The 21,375-nt window shown below is 44.7% G+C and overlaps 1 protein-coding gene and 1 non-coding gene across 3 annotated transcripts; both read left to right on the forward strand.

Annotated features, from left to right (window-relative positions):
* The first annotated feature begins 1,782 nt into the window (after nt 1-1,782).
* LOC124089424 (SEC14-like protein 4) lies at nt 1,783-19,552 on the forward strand. Of its 2 annotated transcripts, none has more exons than XM_046439442.2 (14): nt 1,783-1,981; nt 2,118-2,240; nt 2,378-2,547; nt 5,798-5,873; nt 11,453-11,496; nt 11,782-11,841; nt 11,968-12,156; nt 13,468-13,563; nt 13,870-13,930; nt 14,874-14,957; nt 15,254-15,360; nt 15,438-15,577; nt 15,670-15,829; nt 17,754-19,552. In XM_046439442.2, exons 3-14 carry the CDS (start codon nt 2,494-2,496, stop codon nt 17,976-17,978), a joined length of 1,296 nt encoding a protein of 431 aa, XP_046295398.1. In that variant the 5' UTR covers nt 1,783-1,981; nt 2,118-2,240; nt 2,378-2,493; the 3' UTR covers nt 17,979-19,552. The 2 variants fall into 2 exon arrangements, with proteins under 2 accessions (XP_046295398.1, XP_046295399.1); XM_046439443.2 differs by having other exon boundaries at nt 1,788-1,981; nt 15,670-15,839.
* Trnag-ccc (transfer RNA glycine (anticodon CCC)) lies at nt 13,157-13,234 on the forward strand. The gene has a single exon. It is a non-coding gene; the product is annotated as a tRNA-Gly (tRNA).
* Nucleotides 19,553-21,375: the final 1,823 nt, after the last annotated feature.

A 21,375-nucleotide genomic window follows, 5' to 3' on the forward strand; every position in this document is an offset into this window, starting at 1 on the left:
TGTGCCCTGTGTATTTTCTTTTCTGCAAATAGTCCATTTATTTATCTGCGTCTTACTATTTCTCGTGTCTACTTTTGTGAGTTCTTTTTAAAATACGAATTTTCCTACATTTTCATTTCCCCAAATTCACATCAGCAAACACTGACAATATCTTAATTTTTTCTTGTTTAACAGATTTTCATACTTTTATATAGTCAAATAAATTCATTTTCCCTTTATGATTTTCTTTCATTGCTTTTAAATGCAAACCATGCCCTTCTATAAATGTGGTGTCTTTTTTGCTTTCTCTTAGCTTTTTAAAATTACAGCAGAATGCCCTTTGATTCATTATACACAAATGGAGCACAATTTTTCATTTCTTTGGGTGTACACAAAGTAGAGTCACACCATTAGTGCAATCATACATGTACCTAGGGTAATGATGTCCATCTCATTCCATCATCTTTCCTACTCCTGTGCCTGCTGCCCTCCCCTCTCTCCCCTTTGCCCAATCTGAAGTTCCTCTATTCATCCCATGTCCCTCCCCCCATTATGGATCAGCATCCACTTATCAGAGAAAACATTCAGACTTTTTGGTTTTTTTGGGATTGGCTTACTTTGCTTAGCATGATATCTCCATCCATTTACCTGCAAATGCCATAATTTTATTCTCTTTTAATGCTGAGTAATATTCAATTGTGTATATATATATATATATATATATATATATATATATATATATATTACAGTTTCTTTATCTATTCATCTATTGAAGATCTTTTAGCATTTTTTTGTGAATTTCTTTCTTTGATTTAAAATGCCCCTAGGGCAAACATATTCAAATGAAATACAATGCAAGTCGCAAATGTGAGCCACACATGTAATTTAAAATATTCTGGAAGCTACAAATTTTTTATATTTATTTTTTAGTTTTAGGTAAACATAATATCTTTCTTTTATTTTTATGTGGTGCTGAGGATCGAACCCAGTGCTTAACGTGTGCGAGGTGAGCACTCTACCACTTGAGCCACAACCCCAGCCCCTTGCAGCTATGACTTTAAAAAGTAAAAAAAAAAAAAAAAAAAAAAAGAAAAAAGAAAAGAAAAAAACTGCACAGAGCACAGTGGAACTATAGGATTATGCAACAATAGGATACGTGTCATCTTATAGTTGTAACAATCCGTAAAATGAACAATACCCAGAGTGAACACTAATATAAGCCTTGAATTTTGGGTGAGAACAGAATATCAATTAGGTTTATAAATTATAATAAATGTCCCATTCTGATACTAGAGTTGGTGGCTATGTGGGGACTGGGGCTATTTGGGAATGCTGTTCTTTCAGATGTATCAGAGGAAAGGGCTGTGAACCTAAAACTACCCTATATAAAATTATATGTATATTTATATATAAAAATTTATATTTAAATATATTTTATATATAAATATATATATAAATTTACATTTAAATATATTTAAATTTAAAATAATAAAAATAAACAGGTAAAATTAATTTTAATAATATTATATTTATCTCATATCAAAAACTATCATGTCAACAAGTAATCAACAGGAAAAAAAATGAGTAAGATTTTTTACTTTTACCAAGTCCTTGAAATTTGGTTTGTATTTTATACTCACAGCACATCATGGCACTGGTCATCTCAGATCCAGAACTTGGTGTGACCCAATGGGAGGACTGAGGGAAAAGTTCTCAGTGGCCTGTTTACCATCTCCTTCTCCTTCCCGGAAGTTAGCTCAGCTCCCTCTCATCAGCAACCTTGGGATTGCACTTGGGCTCACCAAATGGGCCACATGGGGATCTCTACCCTTATGTCTCCTGGCTCTGGTGACATCCTCAATAATTATGAAACTTCCTAAAAAGTTTCATAAGTTTCTTCCTAAGAGCCAACACTTCCTGAGCACAAAATGCCAGGCATTTTGCTAACTCATGGGCACCAATTTGCCTTCCCAACATTTTGAGGGCCAGAGCTATTTGTCAGGTAAGGGTTTCCCTTATTACCCAGTGAGCATTGACAGAGTCCAGCCTGTGTTCCAAGTCAGGGGAGAGGGCTAGGGGTTCCTTAGGCAAAAGGACTGGGTACATCGATGTCCGGAGGTTTATAAAAATTCCTCCAGGTTGCTCAGAACGGGATCTGAAACCCCTCCACGTATCCTTTCTTCATTGCCTCCTGAGAATCGGGAGGAGCACTTAGAGAAGACCTGGAGGTGGGGCCACCCGCTGCCCCAGACTCTCTTGGGGTGAGTCACCTCGGCGCCCCGGGTAGGGTGCGATTGGCGATTGGGGCAGAAACTCCTGTGGTGGCACGGGATCCGTCAGGGCAGGGCAGGACCAGCGGCTCTCGGATCAGGGCGGAACCAATATCTGACCCGGACAGGTAAAACCAGGCGGTGGTGGCAGGGGCGGTGTTAGCGGCGAAGCCAGGCGGCGGGCAGGGCAGGCAGAAGCGATCTGCACATCTGCGCCCGGCACCCCTCCGTGCCGCCGGACACCATGAGCGGCCGAGTAGGGGACCTGAACCCCCAACAACAGGAGGCGTTGGCCAAGGTGAGGGGCTTGGCGGGCAGGGAGGCTTGGGGAGGGATCCAGCAACCATCCGCCGCCTCACGGGTCTGGAGTCCTTAGGGTAGGATCGGGGGAACTCGAAGTTCGGGGAGTGCCACAGTCCTGCCTGCCTGTCCAGGGCACAGCTCGGAGGCCCCTGTGCAGCAGTGCCCTGGGCGGGAGACCTCCCTGGGAGACTCTACAGGCAGATTCTGCCTTCCAGCCCTGCGGGATCCCCACCACCCTGCCCTGACCTTTGTTCCCCCGCTTGTTGGGGAGGGGGTGGCGTGAGCCTTGGGCTGAAGGGATTCTCAGATCTTGTGCTCAGATTGCGACATTTGTTTATTTGGTTTCTCATGGCTCTCTAACTCCTCGGGGCCTAAGCTTTCTCTCTGTGGTCAAAAAATAAAAATTATTAAAAAATAAAGGAAACTGGAGGGGGTTTTGATGATTTTGAGATAGTCTTGGTGGGTGCACTTGGGAGGGACACGATCATGGGAAAAGGGGAGAATGTATATGTCTTAGGTGACACAACCCTGGCTCACACTTTGTTTGTGAAGGAAAGGGTAGCTTAAAATTCTTGGGGAATGATTTATTTTGAGGACTTCCAGGTAGGAATGAGGACTCAAGGTGAAGAAAAGGGGCTTGGGAATTGGGAATCCACTCAGGGTCCCCTAGATGAAAAACAAACAAAACAACAACAACAAAACAAAACAAAAAAACACCTATGGGTGAGAGAGGGATCCCTAGGTGGAGGATCCTGAGTTAAGGAGAGAGGTCCCCAGTTAAGGAGGGTCCTGAGATGAAGGAGATGGGGTCCCTTGGTGAGTCCTTGCCCTTCCCACTTCTGATGCCCTCAGGGAAGCCCCTAACACGAAGCTCTTCAAAGGGACTTGGACACTTGGCCTTTGGGGATGAATTATAATGGATATGCCTGTGGGTCAGAGCTTTACACAATGTAAAAAGTTTATTCTTATTTTTCCCATTATTTAACGTAGTGAATTCTTATTATTTTAAAACATGGGAGAAAGGAGGAAAGTAGGAAGAATAGGGAAAAGTTTTCCATGGTCCCAGAGGTCTATATGTTATGGGGAGATGCCTCAAAAAGCACTCTAAGTCCGAATTTCAAGTCAAAAGAGATAAATAATTACCTGGCCAGGGACTGTCACCCACAGCAGAGACTCAAGCTCTGTGGGAGGACAGCAGCTTCCTGGTCCATCCAAAAAGAATATAAGCACAAAAACCACAACTCAGTGACTTGCTTAGCATCATGTAAGCTAGCCAATCTTAGAAATTAAAACATTAATAAGTGGGACCTATGGGCTCTAGGCAGGACTGGAATTTTCCAGTCAGCAAGTAAGCGATAAACAGAAGCAAAAAAAAGCATTAGCTTTGCAGTTCAGTTGACAACAATCCCCGTTCAAGCAGGTGCTGGACAGTCGCATCCTGAATTTGGGTGGGGGTACGGTGGGCGAGAATCTACTTCAAAGTTATGTAGACCTACAAGGGCATTCAAACCCAGTGGGAGCTCACCATGACCACCGCTGCATCCTGAGTAGGGTACAATTTGTGGGATACAAAGTACAGAAAGACAATTTTTTAAATAAGGAAACAGCTTTGATTTCAGTTTCTCAGAAACAGCTCTTGTAGCAGTGTTTTATAGAAGGCAGCAAAATGGAGTCTTAGGCCTGTTCTTGCTTTATAATTGTCTTATCTCACTCATCAAAATCTTATATCTATAATCTATATTTTTTAACTAATCTATAACTTATAACTTACACTCTTATTGATTGTATTTATCAGTTCACACCACAACATATCATCAGCCTGACCAGGTGTTGACCAATTCTAGTTACACTGCTAGATGCTGCTGTCTCCGTATGGCATCATGGTAGAGAAGAGTTTACTCCACATTACTTTAGACCCTCCCCAGCACCTGCTTGGAAGCTTTCTCTTTTTCTTGATGCTCATTGAAGAATTATGTGATCCTGGCAAGGGTAGAAGACATGGATTACTCCTGGCCCTTGCCACTTTTCCTACTCTGTTTCTGGGGAGAAGATTCTCCACCACCCACCCCAGCTTCAGTTTCATCTTCAAAATCGAATATGACCTTTGCACCTCCTGTATCAGGTCACATACTGAGGGTCAAATGAGGGAACTCAGTAAGCTGGAGGATATGAGGAGTGCAGTGTTATGGCTTTTCTGGGGTGTGTGTGTGTGGGGGAGTTCATCCCCTTCCATATCTGCCAAAAAGCTTCCTCAGGTGCCCAGAGGCTATAGGAGTTTTCATGTGTAACAATGTCTGTTTTAGGTGCCTGTTACTTGTTAACACCAAGAAATGTATAAAGTGATTATTCCCTTTTTTGTTGTGTAAACAACACAGGAATACATTCTTATTTTAAATATCCTTCCTAAAGCTAAAGGAGGTTTGGTGGATAACCATCAAGAACACTTCCTGTAGCTTTGCTTATATCTGTTTCTGACCCCCAAATCAGATTCACAGATTCACCTCTAAACATGGCCCTTGCTTTCAGGTCCCTCTGTTCCTATAGAAGTGAGATCTTTTTTCTATCCCAGACCAAAGCCTCAATCTCAGGCCCAAACTCCTAGAGGTTTTCTAAACTTTGCCAGGAGCAAAAGCTACCACCAAATGAAACAAAAAGAAAGAAAGAAAAAAAGGCACCTTCCAGTGGACTGTCTGCCCTCCTTTCCTCCAATCCCCCCAAAGCCTTTTTTTGCAGTCCCTTCTTAGTGACCTCTAGTTTTGTCCCCAGATGCTTCACTGTCCAGAGCATCCAGCAGGCCACGTTTGTTGAGTGAGGCACCTGCCTTGAGCCAGGCCTTATGCTAAACTGCTTTACATGCACACTTTCCTTTGACTGGCACAAATTTATCATTATCCATATTTACAGATGAGGAAACTGAGCCTCAGAGAGTTTATGTAACTTGCCTCCAAATCCAGGCCTCCAAGAGGCACCATCGGGGTGACATTACTAATTTTTGTGTGTGTGTGAAAACAAGGATGTCATGGCCTTGCCTCAGACTTGTGGAATGAGAGTCTTGTGGGGGCAAGGCTCCCCCAAGTTTAAGAAGGACCCAATGCTTCCTTCCTCCTATGGTGGGCTAAAGGGGGACCATTCCCAGATACCCAAGTGGTTCAGGGCAGGTGCTAACTATGCAGGGTCCCCAGGTGGCAGATGATGATTGCAGATGGGTCACAAGAATATCTCTGACCATCATATCCCCACCTTAGTTCCAGGAGAACCTCCAGGACCTGCTACCCACCTTGCCCAAGGCTGATGACTACTTCCTCCTGCGCTGGCTTCGAGGTTTGACTGCAAGAGTTGGGAGAGGCAGAGAGGGAGGGAAAGAATGGGGGGGGGTGTCTCAGGAGAAAGCATGGTAAACCTGGGGAGCAATGCTGCAGAGCAGTAAATAACAGGCTTTGCATGCTCCTGCTCCGGGTTAAATTCTGAGCTTCCATGTGCATTAACACCACACAAAATCCCCACTGAATCTTAGTTTCTGCATCTGCAAAATGGGTATGAGTCAGTGAGTAGGCACAGAGTCGAGGTAAAGTTAGAGTGAACACCCAGAAGGTCCTCAGGAATTAACTGGCCTGGCCTTGAATGAGATACCATTGAGCACCATCTTCAGGACTTGCATTTGGACCTACATCCAGTTGCCTGTGGACAGAGCTATTTTATTTCCTTGAGGAAACTGCATGTCCCCGAGGGCAATGAGTACAGCCAACAATTAAGGAAGTGGATTTAAATAAAGGGAGAGAAAGAGTTTCTTGAAGTAACTATAGCAACAGCCTAATAAAGGAATAACAGAAACCACAGCAAGGTTTAGGGGAAAAAATCATTTTAACTCACTGCATCTCACAGGATGAATTTTGTACTTGAGGTGAGATTAGCCCAGAAATTAGACACACACTGCATGGTTTAAAACACCAGTCTTCAGAACTCTGGTTTGTGTAGAGAAGAGTGAGGGGAAGAGTGGGGATGTGGGGATGAGAAAAAATATTATTAAAAGAAGTTCCAATGTTTGTTTTGGTTTATTCAAAACAAACAAACAAACAAAACAAAACACCAGTCTTCAATAGGCCTGCAACTGAACCCCAGCTATGCAACATTCTAGGCTGTGGCAAGTCATTCATTGTCTCTCATCCCCACTTTCCTCTTATATATAACAGGCATATTTGTCCCTACCTTTACGGTGTCTGTGGGTCAAACATGAGGTCACAGTTGTGTACAAGGCCCGAATGAAGGAAGCCTCCAGAGGCTGGTTGTTTCCTTTTGTTTTGTTCCATCCTTTTTTTAAGAATTCTTTTTTTATAAAGTTTACTTTTTAAAACAGTTATAGATTTTTCAGGAAAATTGCCAAGATAGCATAGAATGGTCTATATACCCTGTACTCTATTATTGTATCTTATCTTTGTATGATACATTTATTACAATTAATGAATCAATATGAATACATCATCATTATTATAACTAAAAACTCTATATTATATGGATTTCCTTAGTTTTTCTATTGCCAGATTTCATTTTACATTGACATTACATTTAATCATTTGTCTCCTTAAGATCCTTTTGGCTGTAGTAGTTTCTGTTTGTTTTTGTTTTGTTTTGCTTTAAAAGGGAGCATATCATTGTCATGTGCCTGAGCTAAAGAAGGAGTTGGAACAGAGTATTTCTAGAAACCAATTGACAAGGCACATCTTCATTCATTTTCTTTTATTACCATAAGGAAATGTCTGAGACTGGGTAACTTTATGAAGAGGTTTATTTAGCTCACCATTTTGGAGGTTCACACATATGGTGATGGCCTTCTTGTTAGCAGAGTCTCCAGATGACACAGGGCATCACATGGCAAGAGACAAGGAGCATGCATGTCTGTCTCTCTTCTGGTCTTTCTCCTTCTAATCAAGTTGCTAAGATTCAACCATGAGGGCTCCACCCTGATGACCTTAATCTAATCTTAACCACTTTCCAGAGGCCTCATCTCTAAATACCAGAATTAGATTAAGTTTCTACCCTCTTAATACCTCACAGTGGGGATTAAATTTCAACTCATGAAACCTTGGGGATATGCTCAAACCGCATTTGAACCGTAGCCTATCAGTCTTTTCTCCTCCTGTGAAGTCTTTTTGGGTTTAAGTCCAGCTTTTGGGTGTCTGGTGTGTTCTTGATAAGTAAGTGAGATCACAGATCACAGATACCTTAAGCTGCCAGATCATTGAAAAAGGAAAGAATCTCAGATGGAGTGTGGCCTTTTACTTCCTGCTGTAGGTGACAGGACTGTAGATATGACCATCCACATGGGTGTCAGCCATGTTACTCCCTGCCTTACCTACCCTGAATATAGACCAAGAGAAGTTTGAGTGATGGAGCTGAGCTTCACAGAGGCTTCTCCCTCAGGCCTAATAATGACAAGCCTTGGGCTGGGGTTGGGGCTCAGTGGTAGAGTTCTTGCCTAGCACTTTCGAGGCCCTGGATCTAGCCTCAGCACCACATAAAAAAAATAAAAATAAAAAATAAATAAATAATGTATAGTGTCCAACTACAACTAAAAATAAATATTTAAAAAAATAATAATAACAAGCCTTCCCTAAACCTCCTTCTGATGTCCTTCCCCTCTGTTTCTTTATCTCCATTCTTCATAAGTGTCTGTTTCTCCCAGTCACCTCCAGCCCCATAAGGGCAGTATCTATGCCTGCCCTGGTCCCCTTAGTCTGGCACATAGTAGGTACAACTAAAAACTCTATCCTCATATCCCATCATCAGCACCCAAAGCACTGTTTATAGGATAAGAACCCCCAACAGATAATAGAATAATATTATGAATAATTATGTACTAGTAAATTTAAAAATATAGATGAAATAGATGAATTTCTAGGAAAAAATATATAGGGCTAAAATCCAGCATGAAGAAATAGAAAATGACAAACTAATAAATTTAAAGAAATTGAGGGGCTATGGATATAGCACAGTGGTAGAACACATGCTCAGCCTGTTAGAGGCCCTGGGTTTGATCCTCAACACTGAAAAAATTAAGAAGAAGAAAAATAAAACGAAAGAAAGAAATGGAAAAGGTAGTAAAAACCTCTACTCCCCCAAAACTCAAACTCCAGGCTTTATAGGAAAATTCTTCCAAAATTTTAAAGACTGGTTAATTACTATCTTATATGAATTGTTTTAGGATATATGAAAGAATGAGGCTTTTTCTTTTCTTTAAAGAGAGAGAGAGAATTTTTTAATATTTATTTTTCAGTTTTCAGTGGACACAACATCTCTTATTTTATTTTTATGTGGTGCTGAGGATCAAACCCAGCACCCCGTGCATGCCAGGCGAGCGCACTACCACTTGAGCCACATCCCCAGCCCCAAGAATGAGGTTTTTTCCTTATGAGTCTTGAGTATTATTTCAAATATAGATAAGAACAATTAAAACAAAAAAGAGGAAGTCTATACCTGTTTTACTTGTTAATATAGTAATAAATATAAATAAAATATTACATAATAGAATCCATTAGCGTATTAAAATTATGTGACATCACCAAGAAGAATTTATCTTAGGTCTGCAAGAATAGTTCAACATTAAAAAAATCTATCAGTGTCATTGAAATCATTAATAGATTTAGAAATGAAAAATCATATGGCTATCTCAATTAACACAGAAGAAGCATTTGAAAAAGTTCAAATCCTATTTATAAGACAAATGTCTTGGGGACTGGAGAGTGGTAGAATGCTTGCCTAGGATGCACAGGGCTCTGGGTTCAATCTCTAGCACCCAAAAACAAAAACAAACAATTCTTACAAACTAGGAATAGAAGGGAATTTCCTTAACTTGGTAGTAATGGTAACATAGCACAAATCCCCAACAAATGTTATGAATAAGGGTAAATTTTAGATACATTTCCTTTAAGATCCAAAACAAGGAGAGGATGACACCAGTGAACATTATGATTTAAACAGAACTAGAGACTTTTGCTAATGCTATAAGAAAAGAAAAAATAATCAGTAGTTTAAAGTCTGGAAGGAAAGAGTTAAAAGTTTTTCAGATTCATTACATATCTCCCTTGAAAACCACAGGATCAACAGAAAAACTCTAGATCTAAAGAGAAAGCTTAACCACATTTCCAGATACAAAATTCAATAGTATTTTTTTTCTGTGGCTGCAACCAATTGTAAAATATCATGCAAAAATGTATATTATTCCAAGTAACAACAAAGCTTATAAAATAACAAGACATTTAACCTGGAGCACAGAAGATCTATATATGAAAAAAATCTTAAAATCATTGAAGTATATATAACTGCTCTGTTCAGTTCAGTAGCCTCTAAGCACATATAATTATTAAAATTTAAATTAAGCCAAACTAAAACTTGAGATCTTCTGTCATACTAACCAAAGATAGGACATTTCCCATCATTATAGAAAGTTCTGTTGAACATCACTGACACAGAGGTGATTTTTAAATAAATATATAACTGGGAGAAAATATTTTTTACAAGTGTAAAAAAAAATTTACACTTGATAGCTCCTCTTGATATATTTGCACAGATTTCCATTGACAAACATATATATGACCTCTGAAAATGGGACTAGGATCATTTGTGTGGCAGATTTAGCCTCAGTCAAAGCTGCTGAGGAGCCAGAAGCAGTGGCACCAGCCTGTAATCTCAGCAATTTGGGAGGCTGAGACAGGAGGATGAAAGTTCAAGGCCACACTCAGCAACTTAGTGAGCCCTTATCTCAATAAATAGATGAATTAATTAAAAGAAGAGAGCTAGGGCACACTCAGTGGTAAAGTGCCTCTGGCTTCAATCTCCAGTACTTAAAAAGAGCTGTGGGCTATTTGTCTGTTTAGGCAATGAACGGTACATTATGGGAGATAATCAGAATTGAGCTAGTGGCCTCAATGGTTATTGCTGGAGGTGGTTCATGATTAGGGCAGAGGAATTCTGGGTGATATCAGGCCCTTTCCATTTGAAAATCTCTAATCTTGCATCTCAGAGCAGCTCCATCAATGAACAAATTCAACAGTGAGACAGTGGTCTTAGAGAGCAATGGTCATGGCATTTCTAAAATAGAACATAGTTGGGTGTGGTGGCATGTACCTGTGGCCCTAGACACTTGGGATGCTGAGCCCAGGAGTTCAGGGTCAATCTGGGTAACATAGCTTGTCTCCAAAAATTAATTAAATCAAATAGAGCATAACATTTTTTATTAAAATATAACAATTTCTTCAAAATAAGTAATCACAGCAATAGCTACTCTTTATTGAGAATTTAACTGTGGACTGGGAACATAGCTCGGTGGTAGAGTGCTTGCCTTGTATGTATGAGCACCTGGGTTCAATCCCTAGCACACACAAAAAAAGTGAGAACCTCCTGTGAGCTAGGTATTATGCCAAGCACTTTATCTACTTTATCTCACACTTTCCTTTGAATTACTAAACAAATTATTATTCCTATTTAACATATTTTTAAAATAAAGCTCAGAGAAGGTAAATGGCTTGTTCCAGGTTGCATAGGAAACAAAAAAGACAAAACTAGAATTCAAGCCCAAGTCTGTCTGATTGCAAATCCCATGCTTCTTAGCACCTTAATACTGTGGGTCTCAGCTCCTTGGAGGATGCCAACTATTGCAGGCTAGATTGACTTCTAGATTTCAAAGTTTTCAAAGGCCTGGAAACAGAAATCAAGGGCCCTCCAGTGTCTTCCAGAGGAGTAAAGATCCTTGCTTAAGGAAAAGAAAAGAAAACATTTCCAGACCCCAGAGTATTCTTGGAGTGTCAGGAAAAGGTTGGGAACACCCCCATCATGTCCTCACGAGCTTTCAGAAAGCAGCTTATTCTCCATCTGGCCTCCAGCCTCTTCCCTCATTCTTCTTTCAGCTCGGAACTTCGACCTGCAGAAGTCAGAGGACATGCTCCGGAAGGTGAGGACCCATCATCCCTAGGGTCCTGTTTCCTGCAGGCTGTTCCCCGAGTAGTCAGTGAGAAAGTGTGCCCATTCTCAAATGTCTTCGTCCTCAGCTTCCTGTCTACATCAGACCTGGGTCCCTCCCCTTCAAGCCCTCCTCCTGTCCCTATTCATAGTTCTGTGTAGTGGAGCCTGCAGATGCTCTGACAGGACATTGGTGGCTGTGGGCAAAGAGACCTGGTCTGGTGTCCCTAGGTGCCTGCAGAGGCCTTTGGGGGCAAGCCTTTTCATGTCTCTGCAGCACATGGAGTTCCGGAAGCAACAGGACTTGGACAATATCCTTTCATGGCAGCCCTCAGAGGTGAGCCCCATGCAGCATCTCCTAGGCCATCTGATGTCCCTCTGTCCACCAACTCACAACCACCTGAGGGAGCAGGGACATGGTCTAGTGGGCCAGTTTGAGTCAGGGCCTTACCCATGTGTCCAGGTGATCCAGCGGTATGACTCGGGCGGTCTGTGTGGCTACGATTATGAAGGCTGTCCTGTGTGGTTTGACATCATTGGGACCCTCGACCCCAAGGGTCTTCTCCTGTCAGCCTCCAAGCAGGAGCTGATCCGGAAACGCATCAAGGCCTTTGAGTTGCTTCTGCAGGAGTGTGAGCTGCAGAGTCAAAAGGTGAGCAACTGGGGAGTGGGGGTGGGGCACATGGGGACCTAGTCTGTCCAGTTTGGGGCCCCAGGTCCAGGGAAGGATGACACCCTGTCCCCCTACCCCTCATACTTAGAGGTCTGGTGAAACATGAGCTCTTCCTGCTGTCCCCCTCCGTGAGTATCCAAGGTGTACATCATACTTGCATCAGTCTAGGGTCACCAAAGCCTCTACATGAGACGCTGATCTGGGTGCAGATAAAGATCTAGCTCTATTCTTCTGGGAATTCTGAGAACAGTGGATACTCAGCTTTGCTTATGGAAACAATATCCCACCATTACAAATTTTATAACAACAAACACCATTGGGTGAGCGTCCCTGATAACAGTAACCCTGAAACTAGGTGCATCCCCTGAGGGGCCTTTGAAGCTACTCGGGAGTTGCTGAAACACAAATATTGAGCTTTATGGGGCATGAAGCTTCTGATTCAAGAAGGCTTCCACATCCTCCTTTGCAGATCTCTTCTCCTTGCCTTGAGCTGCTCTTTGATCCTCTGTATCCTTTAGGTTGAATCTAATGCCATATGTGGCCTAGTTGGTTTTGTGTGTTTACATAAGTAACGAGGCTAAGAAGTCTCCTCTGGTGGAGCTGATATGTCACTGTGGCCTGATTTGGCAAATGACTGACTCCACATGACAAGGGCAAGTCCTGTGTCGTCATCATGACCATAGAGGCTCCCAATTGAAGTCAATAATTATGATGACGATGATACTATATACAAATGCCAGCCTCTGAGTTCTTTATGCATCATTTTACTGAATTTTCATAGCAATTCTAGCAGAACCTAGAATTATCTCCATTTCACAAAGAAAGAGAGCTAGTGGTTAAAAATCAGAGTGGTTAAAAATCCACCCAGAGGGCTGGGGTTGTGGCTCAGTGGTAGAGCGCTCTCGTAACACGTGCGAGGTGCTGGTTTTGATCCTCAGCACCACATACAAATAAATGAATAAAATAAAGGTATTGGGGCTGGAGATGTAGCTCAGTTGGTAGAGAGAGTGCTTGCCTCCCATGCAAAAGGCCCTGGGTTCAATCCCCAGCACCACAAATTAATTAATTAATTAAAGGTATTGTGTCCCACTACAACTAAAAAAAATCCACCCAGGGCCACACCGCCTGCCAAAAGCATAGCTCTGGATTGAATACAGTCATGAAACTACAGATGTTTGTAAAATGCCAAGGGTGTGGGCGGCAGGGAGGTCAGGAGAAGTGCCTGAATCTCTCTGGCCAGGCTCTCCAGGAGCTATGGTCTGACCAGTATAACTGCTCTGATCTATGCAGCTGGGTAGGAAGATTGAGATGGTGCTGTTGGTGTTTGACATGGAGGGACTGGGCTTGAAACATCTGTGGAAGCCGGCAGTGGAGGTCTACCAGCAGGTAAGGCAGGTGCTGCCAGAGGCTGGAGTGGCGGTGGCTCCCAGGCTAATAGGGAGCTGCAGTCCACACTAGCTTCTGGTCTGTGGGAAAGTGGAGATGCCTTCCAGGGGCACCACAGACCAGCCAGCCATGCTCACCTGGAGTCCACCCTCCAAGGGGAGACAGGAGCTAGAATAACACAGAGGAGGGAACATACACTCCTGGGGAAGTCAGGAGGGGCCAGGGGTGGGCTTCTTGTCTCAGCAGTGTCAGAGGCCACAGAAATGGAGGGGTAAGGCAGTGACCAGCCTCATCTTGACTTCACAGTTTTTTGCCATGGTGGAAGCAAATTATCCTGAGACAATGAAGAATTTAATTGTTGTTCGAGGTAAGCCCATGTCTGGGATGGGTTCTGGGGAGGGAGAAGTGGGGAACAGGGTAAGAGGGACAGTAGGTCAGCCTTTGAGTTTAGGGCTTCTCAAACCATCCTTTGTGAAGAACTGGTTCTTTTGTTTGTTTGGATTCTGAGTTCCAGGCCTTTCAGTAGGGCAGACTGATACTTTTGTAACATGCAGAATCCTACACTGGTATATTGCAGCAATGTTGAATAAGTTCTAAGTTTCTCCGTGTTTGCTGTTATTTTCCTTACTTACTTCATTCTAGATTGGTAACAGTCCATGGACCATGCTGACTAACGAACACTCTTTGAGCAGGAATGATCCCTGTGTTCAATGGTCATGCAGGGAGGGGGTTGCCATGGGTGCCTGCAATCAGATGATCTGGGTTGAATCTAACTAGTTCTGTGACTTTGAGTTAAGTCTGTTTCACACCATTGAGACTCAGTTTTCTCATTCTGTGGGATGAGGAGGCAATGAAAGAAAGCTGGTATGAGACACTCTATGGAGAAGACAGCACAGAGCCCAATTCACAGAAAGTACTCAGTGAGAGGGACCAAGTTGGGATGAGACAGGAAGTCTAAAGCAGATGCCCTATCTACTTGTACTAAAGAGGATCCCAAAGCCACCTGAAAAAAATCACAAGTACACAGAGGCACCACTGGGGTCAATTTTGACACTGGACCCAACCCCTTACAACTGGGATAGGGGATACAGCCATTTATTGAGAGGCAGCTACTGTGCCAAGTTTTACCCATAACATGATTTCACAGCACTAAGACTCAGAGAAGGTGAGTTATTAGCTGAAGGTCACATAGCAGGGAGTGGCAGAATCCAGATCTGTCCAAATCTTGTCTAGCACATGCCCCTGGGCATGGCTTTATATACCAGTGTCTTCTCTGGTCCAGCTTCTTGAGGGAGTTTTATGTGTTTCAGCCCCCAGACTTTTCCCAGTGGCCTTCAACTTGGTTAAATCGTTCATGAGTGAGGAGACACGCAAGAAGATAGTGATTTTGGGAGGTGAGTGACTTGGTCTCCTGGAGAGACCCTCTTTGCATCTGCAGAGGTCAATGCTGAAGGCCCCATTTCTGTCTGGCTCATCTTGACTCAGTCACTGACCCTGGGTGACCCAGTCAGCTTCTGTGTACAAAAGCAAGGCTTTGACTCCTAGACCAATGGCCTGGAAACCACATAAGCTCTTGGATACTCTTAGGAATAGATGCCCAGGGTACAGCCAGGGACATACTATGTCTCCTTCCTGGGCTCTCTATTGATCTCCCTGAGCCCCTTGGAGGCCCCCTCTTGTTCCCACATAGACAACTGGAAGCAGGAGCTGTCAAAGTTCATCAGCCCCGACCAGCTGCCTGTGGAGTTTGGGGGGACTCTGACTGACCCTGATGGCAACCCCAAGTGCATAACTAAGGTATGGAGTGCCCAGAGGATGGGGACAGAGGGGAGACCATCGTGGCCTAGTGTCTACTCACCCACCTTCACCCACAGATCAACTACGGGGGTGAGGTGCCCAAGAGCTACCACCTGTGCAAGCAGGTGAGGATGCAGTATGAGCACACAGTGACCGTGGGCCGTGGCTCCTCCCAGCATGTGGAAAATGAGATCCTGTTCCCAGGCTGTGTGCTCAGGTAGGGACAGCGACTGCTCCACACCTGGGTGCAACTGGAAGAGGCTCCAGGGCCCGGGCAGGAGGTCATCAGTGGGGCTCTGTCTGTTGCAGGTGGCAATTTGCATCGGATGGTGGAGACATTGGCTTTGGGGTTTTCCTGAAGACCAAGATGGGGGAGCGGCAGAGGGCTGGGGAGATGACAGAGGTGCTGCCCAGCCAGCGCTACAATGCCCACCTAGTGCCTGAGGATGGGAGCCTCGTCTGCTTCAAGGCTGGTGTCTGTAAGAGCTGCAGGATTCACTGGAGTTATTGTCCTCTTCCTGACAGAGAAAAGAGCTGGTCATCTCTTGCCAGTCCAGCCTTCTGTGTGCCCACTATTTCCAGCTCACAGGGAGTGTGTTGGGGACCTTATAAGCTCTTAGGTCCCACAGGGTCCAGGGGAGTCGGTTTTGGAATCTTAGATCTGAAAAGTGGCCCCTACATGTGAATACAAGGGCAGAGATTCACTACAGAGGAAGAGCTGGAGTTCTGAGTCTGGGGCTGTGAGCTCAGTCCTGGGAACTCTCCATAAGAGGCTGAGGCAGGAGAGTAAATAGCCATGGGCATACCGCTAGTTGCATGGACCACCCTGCTCCAGGAATCCCCAAAAGGTGGCTTCCTCTAGCTGCTTATCCTTTGTTCTCAGATCACCCAGGACAGAGGCAGTTTGGTTAATTTTACCAGAAACAGTACTGCACAGTATATTAGTCAGCATCCTGTTACTACAATAGAATACCTGAGATAATGAACTTTTAAGGGAACAGATTTATTTTGTTTCACAGTTTTGGAGGTTCCAGTCCATGATCAATGGACCTCGTTGATTTGAGCCTATGGCAAGGCAGCACATCATGGCAGGAGCGTGAAGTAGAACAAAATCGCTTATAAGTCAAGGAGCAAAAGAAGAAAGGAAGAGACAGGGTCCCACAACCCCCTTTGAAGACATGTCCCAATGACCAAAGATGGGGGAGTGGCCACACCCCCTAAAGGTTGCAATAGCTTCCAATAGCACTATCCTGGGGACCAAGTCTTTAATACATGGGTTTTTAGGGGGCATTCAAAATCTAACTATAGCACCAAGAAACTGCTCACCTTCCACTTTCATAGTGAGTAGAGCAAGGAGGGAGGGAAGACAAGGTCAATTTCCTGTGAAGAAGGAGGATTTGTGTTAGTAAAACTTTAACCAATACATTACCTAGTGCAGCCTGAGGAAAGGGAGTATTAGGAAGGTGGTGAAAGAGAAGTCTGGATGATTCCATGTCCCAAAGTCCATGCTAGACCTTGGCATTATAGGAAATGCCTTCCATCTGTGAGCTGGAAAAGCTGCTCATGTAGCTCAGTTAGTGCTTGCCTCCAGAGGAAGTAGGGCTGCTCTTTGGGCTGAGCCATTGGGATAAGGGAGTCACAGTTCCTCTCCCTTGCTCTCTGGTCACTGAAAAGTCATATCACCTCTCTAAGTCTCAGTTTCCTCATTCATACAATGGATGTATGAGCTTTCTGTCACTATAACAAAATACCTGAAGCAATTAACTTATAAAGAGAAAAGGTTTACTTTAGCTCATGGTCTGGCAGTTTCCACTCTAAGATCTAGCAACCCCATTACTTTGGATCTCTGGTGGGTGGCAAATCATGGTGGGAGCACACTGTGAAATAAAACCACTCACATCACAAGCCAGGATGCAAAAAAAAAAAAAAAAAAAAAAAGAGAGAGAGAGAGAGAGAGAATAGGGTCCTATGATCCCCTTTAAGGGTACCCCCAATGGCCTAAGGACATCCACAAAGCCCCACCTCCTAAAGATTCCATCATGTCCCAGTAGCACCACCCTGGGAATCAAGCCTTTAACATGTGGACCTTTGGGAGACACTTATCCATAGCAATGAGAATGACAGCACCTTCCTCATAGGTCATTCTGAGGATTCAGGAAGCTGGAAGGGCTGATGTAATGCCTAGTGGCTAAAAGGGGCGACACAGCATGTAGTGGGTCTCATGATTCCTTTATGTACTACAGGCACCATCCAAGGAGGTAGGAGTGAGCAATGGGCTAGGGGCTGGGCAGTGACTGATCCTCAGGCCCCACCCAAGGCCCTGGACAGCCCATTTCCAGGGCCACCAGCTGTCCATATGTGCTGGGCTCACTCTGCCTGACGTGTCTTTGCAGATGTCCTGCGCTTTGACAACACCTACAGCCTGCTGCATGCCAAGAATCTCAGCTATACTGTGGAGGTGCTGCTCCCTGACAAGGCATCTGAGGATAAACTGCAGAGTCTCAATGCAACGAAACCCTCTTCAGTGCATTGAGCACCCTAACAGCCTCTGTCCTGCTCTCTCCAACCCCTTTACACCCTGCTCCTTGCTCCTGCCTTCCCAGGTAGGATGGTGTTGATGGTCACAGAGAGCCATCTATCCCACATCATCATCTCAGCCCACTGTGGGCCCATTTGCATAGTGGCCAAGCAGCGGGGAGGGAACCAGATGAGCTTCTCATCCCCTGTTCCTAGAGAGTGAGAATAGCATGACCCTGAGTTCACCAAGGAAGGTTCCTCCCACAAGGTCTACCCATCCCAGCATTTACCCATGCTTAGTGTCCTAGCTTGGGGCAGGGGGTATATGTGAGCACCAGATTTGGCAGGGAGCACTGCTAGGTGCAGGCCTAAAGAGCAGGGATGCCCCATTTTCTGCATGCAGGAGGTCAATAGGAATAGGAAAGGCCAGCTGAGGTAGCTGGGTAGAAGACGGGGCAGGAGTAGGAGGCTCAGGTCCAGCTGAGCAACAGGGCCTCTTTAAGCTTGTTCTCCCGCCTTTTAGGGAAAGTCAGAAATGAAGAGGCAGGTCCTTGCAGGGGTACCATCAGTGCTGGGGGAAGCCATGCTGAGCCCCACAAAGTTGGGTAGATAAAGATTGAGTCTCCAATGACCTCTCCTCCCCTCCACCCTTGTCGGGGTCTTGCCACATTCAGCTCTGGTTCTTTGTGGATCGAGTAGGGGCCAAGACCAAAGCACAGCTAGAAGCAGGTGTCACGGTGCTGGGATAAAGAGTGTGAGCTGCCTCAGGGTGCTCATGCTGGTCTCAGACTTACTTCTTGGAGAACCATTCAACTCTTCCTCCATCTTTGTATCTCATCAAGGGGAGAATAGAAAGTCTGCTGCCAATGTCCCTCCCCTTTTGTGATCCAGGAGCTGGCTATAATGGCAGTGGTTGCTCTAAGACTGACCCTCCTGGTGCCCAGTTAGGACAGCCACCTGCTCTGCAGTGTGGACTGTACCCAACAGAGTAGACCTCGCCCAGGAATGAGCTGAGGAAGCCATCAACTTGAGCTAGTGTCTTGGTGGGTTGACTCTGGGTGGCAATGAGGCCATCACCTGGAGCCTGGGAGCCCAGGTTATGCTGCCCTGCACCCTGGTCTCTGGCTGGGCCATGCCAGGGGCCACCAATATTTCAAAAGACTGTGTCCCACCCAGGTGGGCTTAGTCTCTGGCTCAGAATCACTGATCCTGCCCTCTTGGTCTTTTTGCATTGCTATCCCACATGGCAAGAATACTGAGTACCCAGCTATATCCCCTGGAGTGAGTGGTCAGATGTTGCTGTAAAAGGGATCTTTGCTGCAAAGCATTAGCATTCTGGTTGCCACAGCCCCTCCCAGAGACCAGAAGGTCTCAGCACATGCCACCCGGCCAGGCACTTTGCAAACAAGATGCCAGGCACCAGCCCCTTTTCTTCTCTCAAGATTCTGTGATTTCATTTTCTTCAGTTGATAGGTGCTTTCTGTTACCCAAGATGTATTTTAGGAGACAAAATGATAAGGCTGAGGAAGGCAAGGAGTCTTTAGGAGAGCCCTGTGGAAGTTTCAGCTCCCTATCCCTCCTGGCCCCTGCAACTGGGGCAGCTGTTTTGTTCATGGCTTGGAATCTGAGCAGGAGCTCTGTTGCAATAAAAAACAAACTAAACTAAACTTCTAAATCCCAGTGCCATGAGGAATTCCTGTCCAACATGGTGTTTAAGCAGATTGGCGAGGGAAAAAAATGGGGTGTGTGGGCAACTGCAGTTGGGAGGACCCTGTGCCAGATATCATAAAGCCCATCTGTTATCATAATGTGGACTCAGAAGTGCTTCAGTTCAGCCTTCAAACCTCCTGCCTAATAACAACATTTCTGGATTTGAACCCTGACCCTTACCCTTCTAACCATCCAATTTTCCATTACCAGCACAGCCTCATGCAAGTTGCAAATGTTGCTCTGCCCTTGCACAAGGGTTTCCTGAGGTCCTATTTACAAAAACCAGACACAAATACAGGCTGCCTGGGAGGCGGGGTGATAAGTAACAAGGAGACCATGTAAGGGCACTATTGGCTCCAGATCCCAGAGCAGGCACAGTGAGTGTACTATGTGGTTAAGCAATAAGTACAGCAGTCACCAGCAGCTGTGACAGCAGAGTCTCCTACCTGGCAAGGTGGACAGGGGCACATTGAGAGTTCAGCAAGGGATTTGTCCTCAACAACATCATCCTTAACTCTCAACAGTATCACTTTAAAAAAAAAAAAGGAAGTCACTCAGAGTGGGGCACTGGCTCACTCCAAGTTTGCTTCCTCATTTATTCATTCATTCTTAAACATCTATTGAGTGTATGCCCAGCACTAGGCACCACAAGCTCTGGGGACACCAAGGATGTTGAACTGACCCAACTTTGCTAAAAGGAAACTTGCCTACATTGAAGGAAGCAGAAGTGATTCTAATAATAATCAAATATTCATGTGGTCATCATGTGCACTTGTGGGGGGCAGGAGCTGAATTTTCGGGGACCATCCAACAAAGAAACCTGACAGGTGTAAAATGAGCTTTGCCTAAGGAAGCGACCACTGAAGGATGTATGGGGTTTTTGTTTAGGAGCAGGCAAGCCTTTCTAGACTGAGCAATGAGGTGTGGACAGCCACGGGGTTCCTGGGACTGGAGGAAAGGTGGGAGCATTCTCCTGGCTGGGGGTTGTAAGACTGGAAGACACCGCACCACACAACACAGATCACCAAAGAGGTTCCACTTTATTACAAAAGACCTAAGGAGAGGTCGCAGGGCTGAGGTAGATAACGGGTCGCCCGTTTATTGGCAAGCTCTTCCATATGTCAGTTCCGGAGCCCAAGAAGTTAATTCTTATTGGGGCTAAGGCTTCCCACCAGCAGGATTTGAACATTGGCGCTGGCGGGAACATTTCGCGCCAGTGAAAGAAACAAAGAGGAGAAAGAGGGTCATTAGACGCCATGTTGGGGTTTTTCTCTGGGGTGCTGCTGCCGTTATATGTTTTCCCAACAGGGGTAAAACTCATAACAACTTCCCAGTGTTTTTTGTTTCTTCAGAATGACTACACACATTAGATAATGATTATTATTTTTTTTAATTAGCCAGGCACGGCAGTAACACACCCTATAATACCAGCTACTTGGGAGGCTGAGACAGGAGGATCACAAATTTGAGGATAGCCTCAACAACATAGTAAGACCTTGTCTCAAAAATTTAAAAAATTAGTCAGGTGTTGAGGGCCACAGCTGAGTCGGAATGATGCATGGCATTTTTGCCAGAATGGAGTGGTTGAGAGGTGGCCAGCAAGCCATTGAGATGATAATGGTTATGTTAAGCTGTGTATTCAATTGTATATTCGACCCCTGCTGTGCGCCTCAGCCTGCTACTTTGGAGTTCTCGAGGGGATTCCCAGAGAGTTCCCATTGGTTGGGGAAGTGCGGGAGGAGGGATTTCCGGAGGAGGGATTTCCGGTTGGTGTGGTATGTCCCGGGA

The sequence above is a fragment of the Marmota monax genome, unplaced genomic scaffold, assembly GCF_021218885.2.
Source record: "Marmota monax isolate L192 unplaced genomic scaffold, Marmota_monax_Labrador192_F-V1.1 WCK01_AAM20220418_F8-fsc00253, whole genome shotgun sequence".
Lineage (NCBI taxonomy): Eukaryota > Metazoa > Chordata > Mammalia > Rodentia > Sciuridae > Marmota > Marmota monax.